Below are 15,202 nucleotides of genomic sequence, written 5' to 3' on the forward strand. Positions count from 1 at the left end.
GTAAGGGGGGGGGGAAATGCCATTGTATGAAATTTAAAAAAATAAATAAAAAAATACAGAACTGGGTCCTTATATCTTTCATAGAATGGAAACATTTGTGACAGTTTGGTCTTCAACTGGTGTTTTAAAAAGCTTTTCTATTGTTTCCCTACAGTACCTAATTATTGTTCTCATAATACACAGAATCAAAACAAATCCAGACCCATTGAAGAGATGCTACATAAGCCTAAAGAAAAACAAATGCATACTATTTAGTTGCTCAAACCATATCCATACCTGTACTAGTGGGTTTGGATGCTCTTCCCTTAGGGACTGGCAGTAACAATAATTCCAAAGACTGTGGTGGAGTTGCTTTCTCTTGCTTCACCTCTGAAAGCTGCAGGGGATCCTCAGCAACCAGTGATTTCTTCTTCTCTGCCAACAGGGTGCCTGCAGCCCTTGCAGCAACCTCCTTGAGCAGGGCAGCTGAAGAGGTCATAGAAGCCAGTGAAAGGAAAGAACTAGCCGGAGGCGGGTGCTCCTGCCCAGGAGTCATGCTTCTTTCACTCACTTTTTTTGATAAAGCTGCTAATGTGGAGCTGGCAGACTGAGAGCTAAAAGGTGAGGAAAAGGATTCAAATCTTATATTATCTTCAGTCCTTGAAAGAGATCTGTCCTGCAGAACAGCATTGGCTGCGGCTTTCAGTTTCAGGATAGCTGAATCGGGGGACAAACTACAGGTGGTGGTTGAGTTTGGCAACCACTTACCTTGATTCCATATAAAGTGACTACCTGCATTGTATTGGTCACTTTGTTCCTGTTTCTCAGCTAGCTTTCTGGCAAGCACACTGAGCTGCTGGGCATGATGAGCAGGTGGAGAAAAGGAGAGATTTGAGCCAAGACTTACAGGGGACTCAACTCTGCCATTGACTGTAACAGCAGCATCCAGCTTGAGGGAGCCAGCCTCCAACAGCCGCCTCAGGTTACTGCTCAGAGGCTTATTTGAACCAGCAGGTTCTTCCTCACACAGAGATGATGCGTCAGGAGAAAGGTGCTCTTTGCTCTGTAATGTGTCTCTTAGTGCTTCATTTTCAATGGTTCCCAACTCCGCTGCGTTGCTGCTAGGAGTTGCACTTCCCAAAGAAGTATCTGGGGAAGTGGACTGATCTTGGATCCTGTCTTCCAGAGACAACTTAAAGTTCTCCTGGACTTCTCCATATGATGCTTCTGAAGGAGTCTCTGAAGAATTTCCAAACCACCGTTCTTCTTCACTGAGTTCACCTTCCACTTCTTCCTGCCTGGTACCATCTGTGTGGAACCAAGAATAACAGTATTATTTCCTGATCTGTTCAAAGTAACCCCTTAATATACAGTGTATTTGGCTCTTCACAACTCTCCTGAAGAGTCACCTGACATCCCACTGAAGTGCATGGACTTGGCATCAGCCTGGATTAGGTGACCAGGAAAAAGTGTTTTTGAAAATGAAAAAGGGTTCATTTGAAGACAAAATCATGGAAGCTTGTCATTGTTCAGTCAGTATGACTAAAGCAGCTAAAACTGCAGCAATACAAATATGGCACAAATATATACCATGGCACCACTCATACACTGCAATGATTACTGGAGTAGTTTGCACATCCTGCAAACATTACGAACTCTGTGATATAAAGCAAGGATTTAATAGGCCCAGAAAGTAATGGATACTTGAGTCTCAGTACAGATAACCTTTAAAAGCCGATCAGGTGTATAGCTGTTCAAAGAAGTTTCTTCCAGAGACTTTAAATCTCAGCCCAATCCTGCAGTGACCCCTATCTAAAATATAATAAAATTTTACCAATAATACACACTTCATGTCTGAATAGCGGAAATGACTAATACAAGAATGCAAGCTAAAGCTCTAATCTCTCCAACTATTTGGGAGAGGAACATCTTACATTTAAAACCTTTTTTTTTTTTTTGCATGACTTCTTTTCCATTTGTTTATCATTCTTATCAAAGTTTCAAATCCCACCCCAAACTATATATGTATATACGTATATTATATTTAAATATAATGTGTTGGTCACAATGCAATTAGTTATATTTTCTCTTCTGGGTCCTGCAATTCATCTAGTTTCCTAACCGGCAGTGTTTATAGAACTGTGCCCATGGGTTGCTCTTCTTTCTCTAAGGTATGTAAAGTTATACAGATGTGACCAAGATTTTTTGTGGTTTTTTTTTTTCCTCCAGATCTTGCAGGCCAATCAGAACATAGTCAAGAATAGCAGCAATGCCAGAACTGAATTCATGTTATCATCTCTTGCCAGACACCTCTCACGTTTCTTGCTGTTAGACTCAGTGTCCCTAGCTACAAAACAATCTTTGTAATCACACTACAGCAAAACAAAAGGATTCAATATAACCCTCCTCTGACATTCTGGAAATAAGCCTGCATGGTATGTGTCGTACCTATAAGCAAGTATTCCTTCTAGATCCCGTACCTATAATCATGTATTACTTCTAGATCCCTTATTTAATTCCTGCAAATTGCAAAGCTTGGAGAGAAGTTGATGAATAAAATCTTATATTTGTATTATTACTTTGATCCAGTGAATGTAAGAAGGAAAAATCTAGCCAACTGCATTTTAAATGTAGAGATAACAGCATACTATCTGAAGGCAAATTTCCTTATTTTTAGATATTACATACAATATGAGAGATGGTGCCTCTTAGTATAAGTTTCTTTTACTCAAAAGCTCTTGAATTTCTTTCACTGTTTTAAGATCTCATGGACAAATGGCCACGTTTCCTTAGATTAGTATTTTAAGTAGAAGAGGGTTAGCATTGTTGCTATTCAAAACAAAAAACAAGAAAAACCCAGAGCACTTATCTAAAATTATTTCGATACCACCCAAGTTAACATCACAGACACAGTAATGTTAACAGTAGCTTAAGCATAAAGGCCAGTATCAGGTACATTCCAATAAAGAAAATACATGCTAAGTAGTTAAGGCAGCAGTTACAGCAGCTTTTAGGAAACTGAACACATTCCCTCTTCATCCTGTGAGCGCTAGCAAGTAACTTGAGCTACAGAGCTGAGCGCAGCCAGAAGAGAAATCTGTCCAACCATACCTGAAGCAAGGAAATTATGGACTGGGAGCCATGAAAACATCTTGCTGGCACTTTCCTTGACATAACAGACCAAGAGAAGGGCACAGCAGAGAGCTGACACCGCTGCGCAGCTTTGGAGACAGAGCCTGCCTACATCCTACCACTTAAATTCATGTATGTTTATGTTTGTCTGTGTTAAAACATCCCTCCCACACCAAGACCTCTCTCTACACGAATCCATTCCCTGCCCATAAATAATAATAATTGTATTTCTCTCCACTCAGTCATCAAAAGATTACAGTCTGAGGGATATTTAACTGTATATGGCTACCAGAAGCAGGTTTCTTTTAAGAGAAATTTTCAATTTAATAAACCTACAAATTTCTGTTCCTTGGTGTGTACCCCTTCTTTATGTTGATATTTCGTAGATGCATCCAGTCCTTTAATATACCTGTTATATAACATTCTTAAAAATGTTGTTCATCCTACTTGCACTGGAAATCAGTTCTTCCCTCTCACCTGTATCAGTTTTTGCAGTAACCACAAAAGAAACATCCCACATAGACTTTCACTATCTATTCTCCTTTCTATGGCTGACAACCCAGGAAATACAGCAGGGACACTGGCAAATTGACAGTAAGGATGTGGAGTGTGGAACTACATCTGCTTTGGCAGGGCCATAATACGGCCTTCTTTGACACTAACACAAATACGCAATATCTGGAACCAAAAAAAGACAGCAAAGGCAGACAGGACAGCAAGATAACTTAGATCATTGCTCTTTTCCCAGACATACACATTCTACATTGGTCTTGCTCACAGTAAGGGCAGCCAACAGCACACTACTGACAGGTATGACGTTACTAAGAGGTTGCTACCAAGGCCAGAAATTCCCTTCACCTTGGGCAGTGCAAAGAGCTCCCCCTCCTGCTGTTCATCTTCCTGGGCCTACTTAAGCTTGCTCAAAACTTCCTTCCAATGGTCTGTACAAAAAATGGGCAAATTTCCTCTGCAGCGTCTTTATCACAACATCCAGCTGAACTTTTTTTTTTCCCCAGTACAGTTTCTTTCAGTACACAAAAATCAGACCTCTAACTGCTGACACAGTTCTAATTTTCCTTTCCTGAGTAATTCCCACAGTTGCTGCAGTATCAAGCCCACTGTACTTTAGGGCTGTAAGGTTAATGCTGAAAAAGCCAGCATCAGTGTCTTATCATGAACTCAGTCAAACCTCCTTTTAAACACTAGTGAATTGGTTTAGAAGCATAACTGTGAAGCCTGACAATTTTACTTCTAAGCAAAGTTGCCATTCAAGGCCTTTAGGGCAGGTCTTTAATTCACATAGACTCACAAGCCTTTGAACAAGCTTCAGAACGCCAGAAGTCAGCCCAACCCACCGACTCACACACCTTCAAAATGAATAAAACCTTCCTCAGAACTCAGGGGATGAGTGCATGGGACACCCAGTCCAAGCCCAACTGAAGCTAGAGTCAATCTCCACGTGCTTGTCAAGAAATTTCAGCTGAATTCCCTACTTGCGGCACAAGGTCTGCATGGTGCCTTTTTTCCTCCCCTTGCAACACAATTAAGGAGCTCCAGTGAGAAGCCTTTGAAAGCTTAGTAGCTTAGCTGAGTAGAAATGCAATCCCACATTTAAGTTTCTTCTCCCCACAGCAAACATACTACAGTTTGTTACAACACAATTACTTAATGCATGCTCAGCTACAAGCATTTCATTCTTGTTTAAGTCTGAAATGCTTAATGTAGGTAGGAAAGCACATAGAAATTGCAAAATAGGGAAAGGTAGCTTAAAAATTAAGGACGAATTCTCATCAACTTCACTTAGAACAAGACTTTGCTGGGAATCTGCCAACAGTTAGCTAGTAACTGCTCGTCAGATTGGCTCTTCTCAACATGATTCAAGAGTCAAGACCTTGACTCTTAGTCAGCACTATTCTCTTCTGATTTCCACAGCAGTTCTGAAGGGAGATCTGCTTCCCAAATCACTTTTCTCTAGCAGAGACTGGTACAGTTACAGGTGTCCCGCATGCTTCAGGAATGTGCCATCACACTGCACCAGGAACCTCAAAGAAGTATTTTCCACTCCTGTCAGCATCAACAAAAAGCACCAACATGCTGTTGGGCCACTGATGTAGCCCATTATCAAACAATCTCTGGCAAAGTCACAAATGTGTGCAAAAGCACTGCTTGAAGAAGCACCAGTTAACCATGCTTGCCTTCTTGTTTGCAAATACAGAGAAGTTCTGTTTCCCCCCCAAGAGTTCAGTTTGACAGACAAATCTCAGTAACCCCAAACTATGTTATTTCACATTGAGAGCATCTGCTCCTTTATGTAGAATCACGAACTTGACTGTGATTTCAATAAAGGTGTAAATATTAACTGCCCAAACTACTTATCTCTGAAAATTGAAAAAAGACAAATATGTTTATTGATTTATATACTAAGCCATCCAATTCAAATGTGGGAAAGCCCAGCTACACCTTATGCAAAGTAATGTAACAGTACACGTGCCACTCCTGAAAGCAGCAAGTGTTCCATAATGCCAGTTTGTATGGACCTGAAGCACATAAATATGAATGCAGTAGACTCCATGTAGGAACAGTCTATGAAGCACAAGGAAAAGGTAAGAGTCTTCAAGTTATGGCATTGAGCGGCATATGTTAGCAGTAAAAGCATGATTACACGAACACTGTGTGGACCACCAGAAATTATCTGAAAAATAACTACAGTTAAGGAATCTATCCTTAGGAGTCTGAATTTTCTTTGTAAAAGGGACATAATTTCATTTCAATTATTCAGTGCAATAATTAAGTTACAGTACTTCAATACAGAATTAACATTGCATATGGATATTTATATTCCTCCATACACTATAGTGACATTATACACATGGAAGTCGTAATTATGAGATTACAGAATAAAAATTAAAATAAATATAAAAGAAGATGTCAAATGACTTCAAAGAAATGCTCACAGGAAAATTGCTGATGAGATACATCAGGTAAGATTGCCCTAACTTCAGCAGTTATGCTCCAGGTCTGGGAGTCTACAGACCTGGGAATTAATAGTGATGGAACACTTCATTTTTATCATCTTGATATCAAATATCTTGATGTATATAAAAGTTTCAGATATGATCATTCAAGTTTGTCTCAATCTAAATAAAGTTACAGTTGCATTTGTTGGCTATTTGGCACCCGGGTAATCTTCCCAGTTTGCTGCTCAAACACACTTCTGGCTCTTATCTATGATATTTTCCTACCCCTGCAGCTTTTGTTTAGTCTAACTGAAGCTCGATTAACCTGGGAGTACAAGCAGCAGTTTAACAGCGTATCTCATTCCATCTGTGATGCCTACCATAATCCTTTTTATATATTATCTGATACTACATGCTATACCATGGCCTACTGAGAGAGTAGGTCATCCCAGTTATAGGTATACACTGGGGAACTGAGGAGCCCTGCAAGACGTCTAAAGAATTTACAGGGTTGTATTAAATGAACCAGAAAGCCATCTATGAGGAGTTCTACGGAACCACTGAGTGACTTAGATAAGTAGTCAAATTTAAAAAATAAAAATAAAAAATCATTTTTTAAAAAAGAAAACGAGCTACAACTGAACAATTTATAGAGTTTGGCTTCATGTGCCCTCTATCAAGAACAGCAAGAAAAGGGGGAGATGTAACAAGGATGAGAAGCAGTTGAGAACAGAGAAGACATGGATAACCGTAAAGGCAGATAACTAGTCAAGTACAAGGAAGAGGTGAGACAAAGTAAATTCTGTGCTCATATCTGGCTTCCAGGAAGGTTTCAACTGTCACTGTGACACATCAAAATTCCATGCCCCATTCCCTCCCATCTCCTTTCTTAGATCCCTCAAACAAGGATTAGAGACCTGGCCACAGGCCAAGCTGCACTGCTCTGGCAGTCTGTTGCAAAATGCACTCTCTTTACAGGTGCTGCTACCCAGACTCCATCACAACCATTACCACCAGCATCACATCCAAGAAAGACGGGTTTCCCATCATACAGTGGCAGCACAATCAGGAAGAGAATGCAGCTCCACCAGGTCTCTGTTTTAGCTCTTCAACGGTCAATCAACTGTTGACTTATATACTCCAGCCCTTTAAAACTGGAGTACATAAGGATGCTCTCTTCCTCCAGTCAAAATGAGTAAGTACCACTGGCAAAGAAACCTTGAAATTTGTCAGAGCAGTTGCTAGTCACCCTGGGCAGAACAGTTTTAGAGAAATACAGAAAGTAGAAGCCATACTGGAGAAGATCCAGGATAAAATTAGAGAAGAGGAACTTGAAGTCCTCACTGTTAACAGAATATTCAATGAGAACAATCAGCCACAGAAATATCATGGCAGAATTTAGTACAGACTAGAAAACAGAATGAAGGTGCTAAGGACTGGACACAGTAAATATCCTTAGGTGAATTATGTGCATTGTGTATCATTCCAGCAATGAAAAAAAAATAATTACAAGAGATCACTCAGTATTATCACCTAACTTTCTAACTCACATTATCTCATTTCATGTAGAAATCCTTGCTAATTAAACAACCAGGTAGTACCGAAAGCAATACTGACAAGCTTTAAAGTGGCAGCCATATCCAGGAAGTCTATTCTGGTGCATTCTATAGAAACTCCACCCAGTTCCCTACAAACTACCTTTATTGTATTCAAGGTGTCTTTTTAAGCACTTCAATTAAAAAAAAAAATAATTTTTTTTTAGAAGTTTATTCGTCATTTCTTTGGTCTCAACAAATTGTGGGTTCCCACACCCAGCAGATTATGTGGATGTTCAGTCTGTAGAACTACTTCATGGAAGCTGGGTGCACTGTGCACCAACATACCCAAAGCTCCATCTCTACAAAGCATTTACAGTCACATTTGATTGGGCTATACATCCGGAGCAGTAGCACTGTTGATTTTCCCAAGGGGATGCTTGCAAGAAAATCATGATTCTAATAAAGACACAAAGGCCTGCCTTAACTTCTTTTATTACATCAACTGCAGCAAATAAAACTTAGAAGTCGCAGTTACATAAACAGTCATGTGCTAGAGTGCCCTCAGTCCCCTATTTTCCCTTCATCATTTCTGTGACCTATAATAGGTAAGCAGCACAGTAAGTCACTGTCCTCTTTCAACAGAATTTCTGGCTCGCTCACTTATCAACGGGATGATTATTCAACTCTTGACCTCATCACAAAATGGTTTAGCAGTGTTGCTGGTGCTTGAACCAAATTTCTCTACTGCAGGCTGACCCAGAGAGAGCAGCACAGCTGCAAGAAGGAACTGCCAAAAAGAGATAACTCTTCTGTTCTGTCCTTCACCCCTGTGTTTAAGATGTGTGAAAATATTCACACAATTAGACAGGGAAAGAAGCCCTAGGTAGAGCTCTCTATTTCATCTCCNTCTAAAATAATGATTTTCCTAACTGGAGGGAAGGAGAACAGGGGAAAAGCAAGGCACAGCCTTTAAAGACAGGACATATATCCTCTGCTTTCATCCCTAACTTAAAGTGAGTGTAAAAAAATATACTTGCAAGAAATATCTCAGAATACTCACCTAGCAATTTCTCCAGCACTTGTTCTAAAAATAAAAAATAATTTAAAAGAAAAAGGCTCCAAGATGAAAAAGATTATAGGAAGACAAGTTAATTACCTCATAGTAACTGGAACTGTTCAGGATGCTTTGCCCTTATGTACAAACAACAGTGAGTGTGCAGAAATCCAGGCTTCCCAACAGTTCTCCAGTTTGACAGAAAGTCAAAATGCACAGCACTACTTCCTTTCAGGGACAAAACCCAGCTGTTATGGACTCCAAGGAAGGAGGGAGGCAGGATGAATTACTGAAAAAGCTCATCAGAGCCAACATAAAACTACCTTTATTTCCTTTCCCTCAAAGGAGAAGGATTTTGTCATAGATGGGAATCAGACACTTACCTTTTATTTTCAGGCTAATGTCCTAAAATAAGTGTGTCAAATGGGTTTCATTACCTGCCAAAAAAGATCCTTCTGTTACTAGCTAGGTATCTATGAAAAAAGACAGAAATAGATGGTTTCTCCTGAGGTGAGCTGTCACTACATAATGAAGGCTCTCTGGTCTATTGACAAACCACAAAACAGGACATTATAGTGGTAGCAAGTCTGATCTTTGCAAAAACATCAAGTTCTTCTGAAGATTACTGCTAGTTCATCTTCACTGAATCGTAGGGGTTGGAAGGGACCTCTAGAGATCATCGAGTCCAACCCCCCTGCCAAAGCAGGCTCCCTACACCATGTCACACAGGTAGGCGTCCAGGCGGGTCTTGAATATCTCCAGAGAAGGAGACTCCACCACCTCCCTGGGCAGCCTGTTCCAGTGCTCCGTCACCCTCTCTGTAAAGAAGTTCTTCCTCACATTTGTGCGGAACTTCCTATGCTGTAGTTTCATCCCATTACCCCTAGTTCTGTCCCCACGTACTACTGAAAAAAGACCAGCCTCATCACTATGGCTCCCACACCTCAGGTATTTATAAACCTGGATCAAGTCCCCTCTCAGCCTTCTTTTCTCAAGGCTAAACAGACCCAGTTCACTTAGTCTCTCCTCATAGGGGAGATGCTCCAGGCCCTTCACCATCTTAGTGGCCCTCCGCTGGACTCTTTCCAAGAGATCCCTTTCTTTTTTGTACTGGGGAGCCCAGAACTGGACACAATATTCCAGATGAGGCCTCAGCAGGGCAGAGTAGAGGGGGAGGATCACTTCCCTTGACCTGCTGAACACGCTCTTTTTAATACACCCCAGTATGCCACTGGCCTTTTTGGCTACAAGGGCACACCAAAGGGCACACATCTTACCTCCAAGACTGACAATTATTTTGCTCTAGGCGAGAGATTATCTTTATAAACTGCAGGATCTGGTTTGAGAAGTGCTGCTTCCAAAGGATTCAAAGATTCAAACACCAAATCAACAGGCACTGCCTTCAAGTGCAGTCAGAATACACTGTTAAGATGACAAAGCCTTATGACTGACAGAAATGGTAGACCTGTGCCCAGTCTTATATTTGCTCAGTTCTTTATTCGACTGCTTGGTGAGCCAATTTCAACTCACTTAATCTGGCAGAAAAGAACTCAGACTGCCAAGAAGCTGGAATAAAACTTATGTGCATGAGGCAGGAATGAGGAAGTAGGACTGGAGTTGGTGGCCTGAAAGCACTTATACTAGACAATAATTTGAGTCACGTCTTCCCTGAGGTCTTCTGCAGTACAAAACACATCACATTTTGTCAAGAGAAAACACCAGGGAATCTCCCTCCAATCACAAATCATCACAGTGTACTCCTACACTTCCCGGAGAGAACCTGGTCCTTGTGAGAAGTACGGTCATGGCAGTCAGTTTCATGAAGACTGCTTTATATGTCCTACCTGGGACATCTATAGCTGAACAATCCATCAAAGATTATTCTAATACTATTTATAAACATTTATCCCTAGAACTGGGCTGCAAAGTGTTCATGAGAGAAGAAAAAGCCTTCACTTGTCTCCTTACAATTTAAAATGACTTTGTGTTAGCTGGATTTTCCCCGCTCTCTGAAGCTCACTGAGCTGAAGCACTCAAGGTGTGCGCACCAAACAAAGTGGAACACACTTGGCTTTAAAAGAACCTTTTTAAAGGACCATTTCTCAAGCAGTACCCCCAAATAATAGCTTTCGTTCATTGACCTGACCAATGCCTAGAACTCCTGGAGAGACTGCCGACAAAAACAGTTGATTTTGATGAATGAGGTTTCTAGAAGAAACAAATACTCCTGAAGACAGCTTGGTCTGAAAAGGCTTTGTTAGTAGCCCCAAGACAGATTCTTGACGCACACACTGTCAGTCTAACAACAGAAAATCATGTTCCCTACAAAACGTATTTTACTGTACCTATGTTCTTCTTGTAATGCTTTACAGAGACTAAGCAAAGTACCCCAGCCAGCCTTACTGAAAGGTTCTTGCACAGGCCCTCGTCAACATCCTGTAATAACACGTATTTGAGTGTAAACACACCTTTCATAAAGCTAGAGATCGTGATCACACTGATTTATACGCTGAAGGAACATGGCCAACAGAAAACCTGAAGTCTACACATTAAAATGTCTGAGGAATACATCTCTTCTGTCTGATGAAAAAGAGACTGTGATAAAGCATTTGCTATAAAACTAAACGCTTCTTTAGCTACCAGATTCTAAGTCAGATTCAAAAGCCCCTCAATTAAGAAATTCAGCCTTCTCACATCTTTTAAAGCCAGCTACAATACCAGAGTTAAAGAATATTACAAATGTGAGGACAAATTAAACATGTAGGAGATCAACTGTTATTTCCATGGCTGTATTTGAAAAGGGAATCAACTTTAATGTTCTTTGATGGTTCAAGTGATCCACGTGCAAGCCTACACAGAGACATTTCTTGCACCTGGAGTGGCAGCATACCATTTATTTCAGCACACATTTACCTCAGTGAGCTCACTTACACGGTAAGTTCAGCACAGTGATTACAAATTTTAATTTTCCTTAATTATAAGTATTCAAAATTCAAAATTCCCTGCACTTATTTCCAGTTGGTAAAAATTCATTTGCTTGTTCATTTGTTTTGCTCTAGATAGATGTTTACAGCAATAGGCTGTATCAGCAAGAAACTACTGAATACCAAAAGGTAATTGACATGCCGAAACATCCAAAATAAGAAGAGTTAAACGTTATTCTTAATGCTTATATTATTCTTAGCATATAAAGAGTCAAGGCCTACCACACCAGATCAAATTATTGTGGGAGATAATTACATGAATGCCAAATGGTCAGTATAGGAATCCATAATATTTTATAGCCATCATTGAATGAAAATTAACTCCATGAGTAAGATGAGATTTTATTCCTTTGGCAGGTCCTGAATGAAGTGGTTTTTTTTTAAACTGATTATTACAACCAAAACTAGAACCTGCTCCACTACTCATTTCCAAATAAATCATAGAATGGCCTGAGTTGAATAAATATATAATAATATATAATAAATATAACAAATACATGATTTGTAGTAGTCCAATTCCAGAATACAGTCTTCTGTTGTATTTTGGAGGCTGAAGACACCACAATCAAGGTACAGTTTTTTCCTGACAAGATGTGAACCTGCAGTTACCCTTGCCTCACATAAGAAAAGAGAGAGAAGGAGGGAATACTACAGTCAGACTAAGTAATCACCATGATTTCAAGCACTAAAGTACATCTGCATTCTCAAATCTACCAGCATACAATTTTGTTTAGGTATTATGAAAGACAAGATCCATTCACTTGGACATTTCTGCTTGAGAAATGGAAGGATCATTCTACGTTAAGGTATCTAGAAGAAAGAAAGAAAAATAAAAATAACAACAACCTCAGTTCATTATATAGACGGACTTCAAGAAAGGGGAGTGAAACACAGGAATGATCACAGAACCAGCCAATAACTTGACATATGACCCAGAACAGAAAGCTCAGAAACAGAGGAATTTTATGTATTTTTAAAGAGATTAGCTTCTGCCTTACATAGCAGAAAAAAGACCAGCAAAATTTCTTCCTGCATGCCCTGCAATGCCTTTTTGGTGCTGTGGTGATCAATCTGCAAGAAAAAGACTACGCATAACACAAAGTTTAAAAGACCTATCTGCTGATTGGATGGCTGGAGGCATCTAGCCTGCCCATGATAAGGTGTGAGATGGCATAGCTAAGTTAGAGAGACAGGGTGCTAGTGGGGCCTTCAACCTGTTGCCCTGAGACCTGCTGTAGAATTGCAACACACTTGAAATCTTACAGCAATAAGCCAGGGACCACTGAGGCAACAGGAGAAGGCAGCAGGGAAACTCAAGGGAAATACTTCAAAGGAATTAAGGAATTATCCTCCAAGGTGACAAGGCCAGCTAACCAGCTGGAGTGTTTCTACACCAATGCGTGCAACTTGGGAAATAAACAGGAGGAGCTGGAAGCCACCGTGCTACTAGAAAACCATGACATAGTTGCCATCACTGAAACCTGGGAGGATTCCCATGACTGGAGCATGGCTATCGATGGCTAGAAGCTGTTCAGGAGGCAGAGGCTAAGAAGGATGAGAGGAGGAACTGTCCTCTACATTTAGAAAGAAAATGAGTTGTCCCTGCAGAATGGCCACACACAAGTTGAAAGCTTGCATACAAGTTAGAGATCACGGTAACTAAAGGAGCCTTGTGGTTTGTGTCTCCTATAGACCAACTGACCAGGTGGAGCAGGTTCATGAAGCTTTCTTCCTTCAGCTACAGAAGGTGTTGCAATCTCAGGCTCTTGTCCTGCTAGAGGTCTACAACCACCTTGATACCTGCTGTAAAAGTTGCACAGCAAGCTGTAGGCAATCCAGGAGGCTCCTGGAATGTATTGAGGATAACTTCTTAAGCCAAGTAATAGCCCCATCAGGGAAGATGCAAGACTGTGCCCGTCACTTGTCAGCGCAAGTGAATAGATTACTGATTAGTGACTTCAGGATTGGAGGCAGCCTAGACTGTAAAGATCAGGAGTGATGGAATTCACAATCCTGATGGACATCAAACAAAGGGTAAAATCAGGATGCTTAATTTTAGGAAAGCCAAATTCCAGCTCTTCAGGGAGTTAGTCAACAAAACCTCCTGGGAAACTGTCCTCAAAGACAAGGGAATGGAGAAGAGATGGCAAATCTTTAAGATATGCAGGAAGTGAGGAAAGGATGACAGGAGAGCAACATGGTTAAACCAGGGCCTGCTGGTCAAAATGGAAGAAGAAAATGCATAAGCAGTGGAAAGAGGGACAGGTAGCCTGGAAGGAATACAGAGATGCTGCTAGGCTGTGTAGGGTTGGGGTCAGGAAGGCCACGGACTAACAGGAACTGGGCTTGGAAGGAATGCAAAGAACAAGAAAGAATTCTACAAGTACATCAACCAGAAGAGCAAAGTCTAAATAGGTGTACTTCCCGTCTCTCCCTCAGTGAACAATACAGGCAGGATGGTAGCAACAGACAAGAAGAAGGTTGAGATACTCAACTTTTTTGCTTCAATTTTCACTGGCATCTGCAATTCATACCCCTCAAGCAAATGGTTTAGAAGGTGGGGATTAGGGGAGCAATACACCTCCTGTTACAAGCAAAGATTAGGTTCATGACCACCTGGGGAGCCTGAACATCCAGAAGTCTATGGATCCTGAAGAGATGAATAACGGAGTCCTGAGGGAATTGGTTGATGCAGTCACCAAACCATTCTCAGTAGTATCTGAAAAGTGATGTCAGCCAGGTTAAGTCCCTGGTGACTGGGAAAAAGGGCAATGTCACAACCATTTTTAAAAGGGATAGAAAGGATGACCCAAGTAACTACTGACCTGACAGTCTCTCCACTGTGCTGGTAAAGATAATGAAACAGATCCTCTTGCAAGCTATGTTAAGGCACATGAAAGACAGGAAGCTGATACAAGACAACCAGCATGGCTTCATCAAGGGAAGTCCTGCCTGACCAACTAGTGGCCTATTATGAAGGCTTAACTGCATTACTGGACAAGGAAAGAGTTACTGATCTGGACTTCAGTAATGCCTTTGATACGATCCTCCAGAACATCCCACTCTCTAAACTGGAAAGATATAGATTTGATAAGTGACTGCCCTATGGATAAGGAACTAGTTCTGAGATCGTACTGAGAAGGCAGCAGTCAATGGCTCAGAATCTGGACGTAGTTCAGTGATGAGTACTGACCCTGGAATAGGTTGCCAGAGAGGTGATGGATGCCTTGTCTCTGCAGACATTCAAGATCAGGCTGGATGGGGCTCTGAGCAGCCTGATCTACTTGTAGATGTCACAGTTTACTGCAGGGGAGTTGGACCAGATGACCTTTAAGGGTCCCTTCCAACTCTATGGATTCTATGATCTCAAAGCAGTTGTATACCTTTTGGTTGTCAGTAGTATCCCACAGGGTTTTGGCAAAGAAGAAGAAAATATGGAAATGCACCCTTATGGATGTCATCTTTAGGTAGCAAGCATTTCATGAGTAGCTACAGCAGAACTGAAGTAGGACATTAAGTACAAATAGCGTGGTTTCTCTAATCATATTATGTAAGATC

At 40.9% G+C, this 15,202-nt stretch overlaps 1 protein-coding gene across 10 annotated transcripts in view; it reads right to left on the reverse strand.

Annotated features, from left to right (window-relative positions):
• Positions 1 to 15,202, reverse strand: part of ZNF827 (zinc finger protein 827) — a 100,275-nt gene that overhangs the window by 72,117 nt on the left and 12,956 nt on the right. For all 10 annotated transcript variants that reach the window (XR_004307243.1, XR_001554841.2, XR_001554842.2 and 7 more), the window contains exon 2: positions 277 to 1,287. Coding sequence is in view for 7 of the 10 variants with exons in the window: in XM_015861125.2 (XP_015716611.1) it covers positions 277 to 1,287 (1,011 nt within the window). In the remaining 3 variants the exon portion in view is untranslated. The remainder of the gene's footprint in view (positions 1 to 276; positions 1,288 to 15,202) is intronic.

The sequence above is a fragment of the Coturnix japonica genome, chromosome 4, assembly GCF_001577835.2.
Source record: "Coturnix japonica isolate 7356 chromosome 4, Coturnix japonica 2.1, whole genome shotgun sequence".
NCBI lineage: Eukaryota > Metazoa > Chordata > Aves > Galliformes > Phasianidae > Coturnix > Coturnix japonica.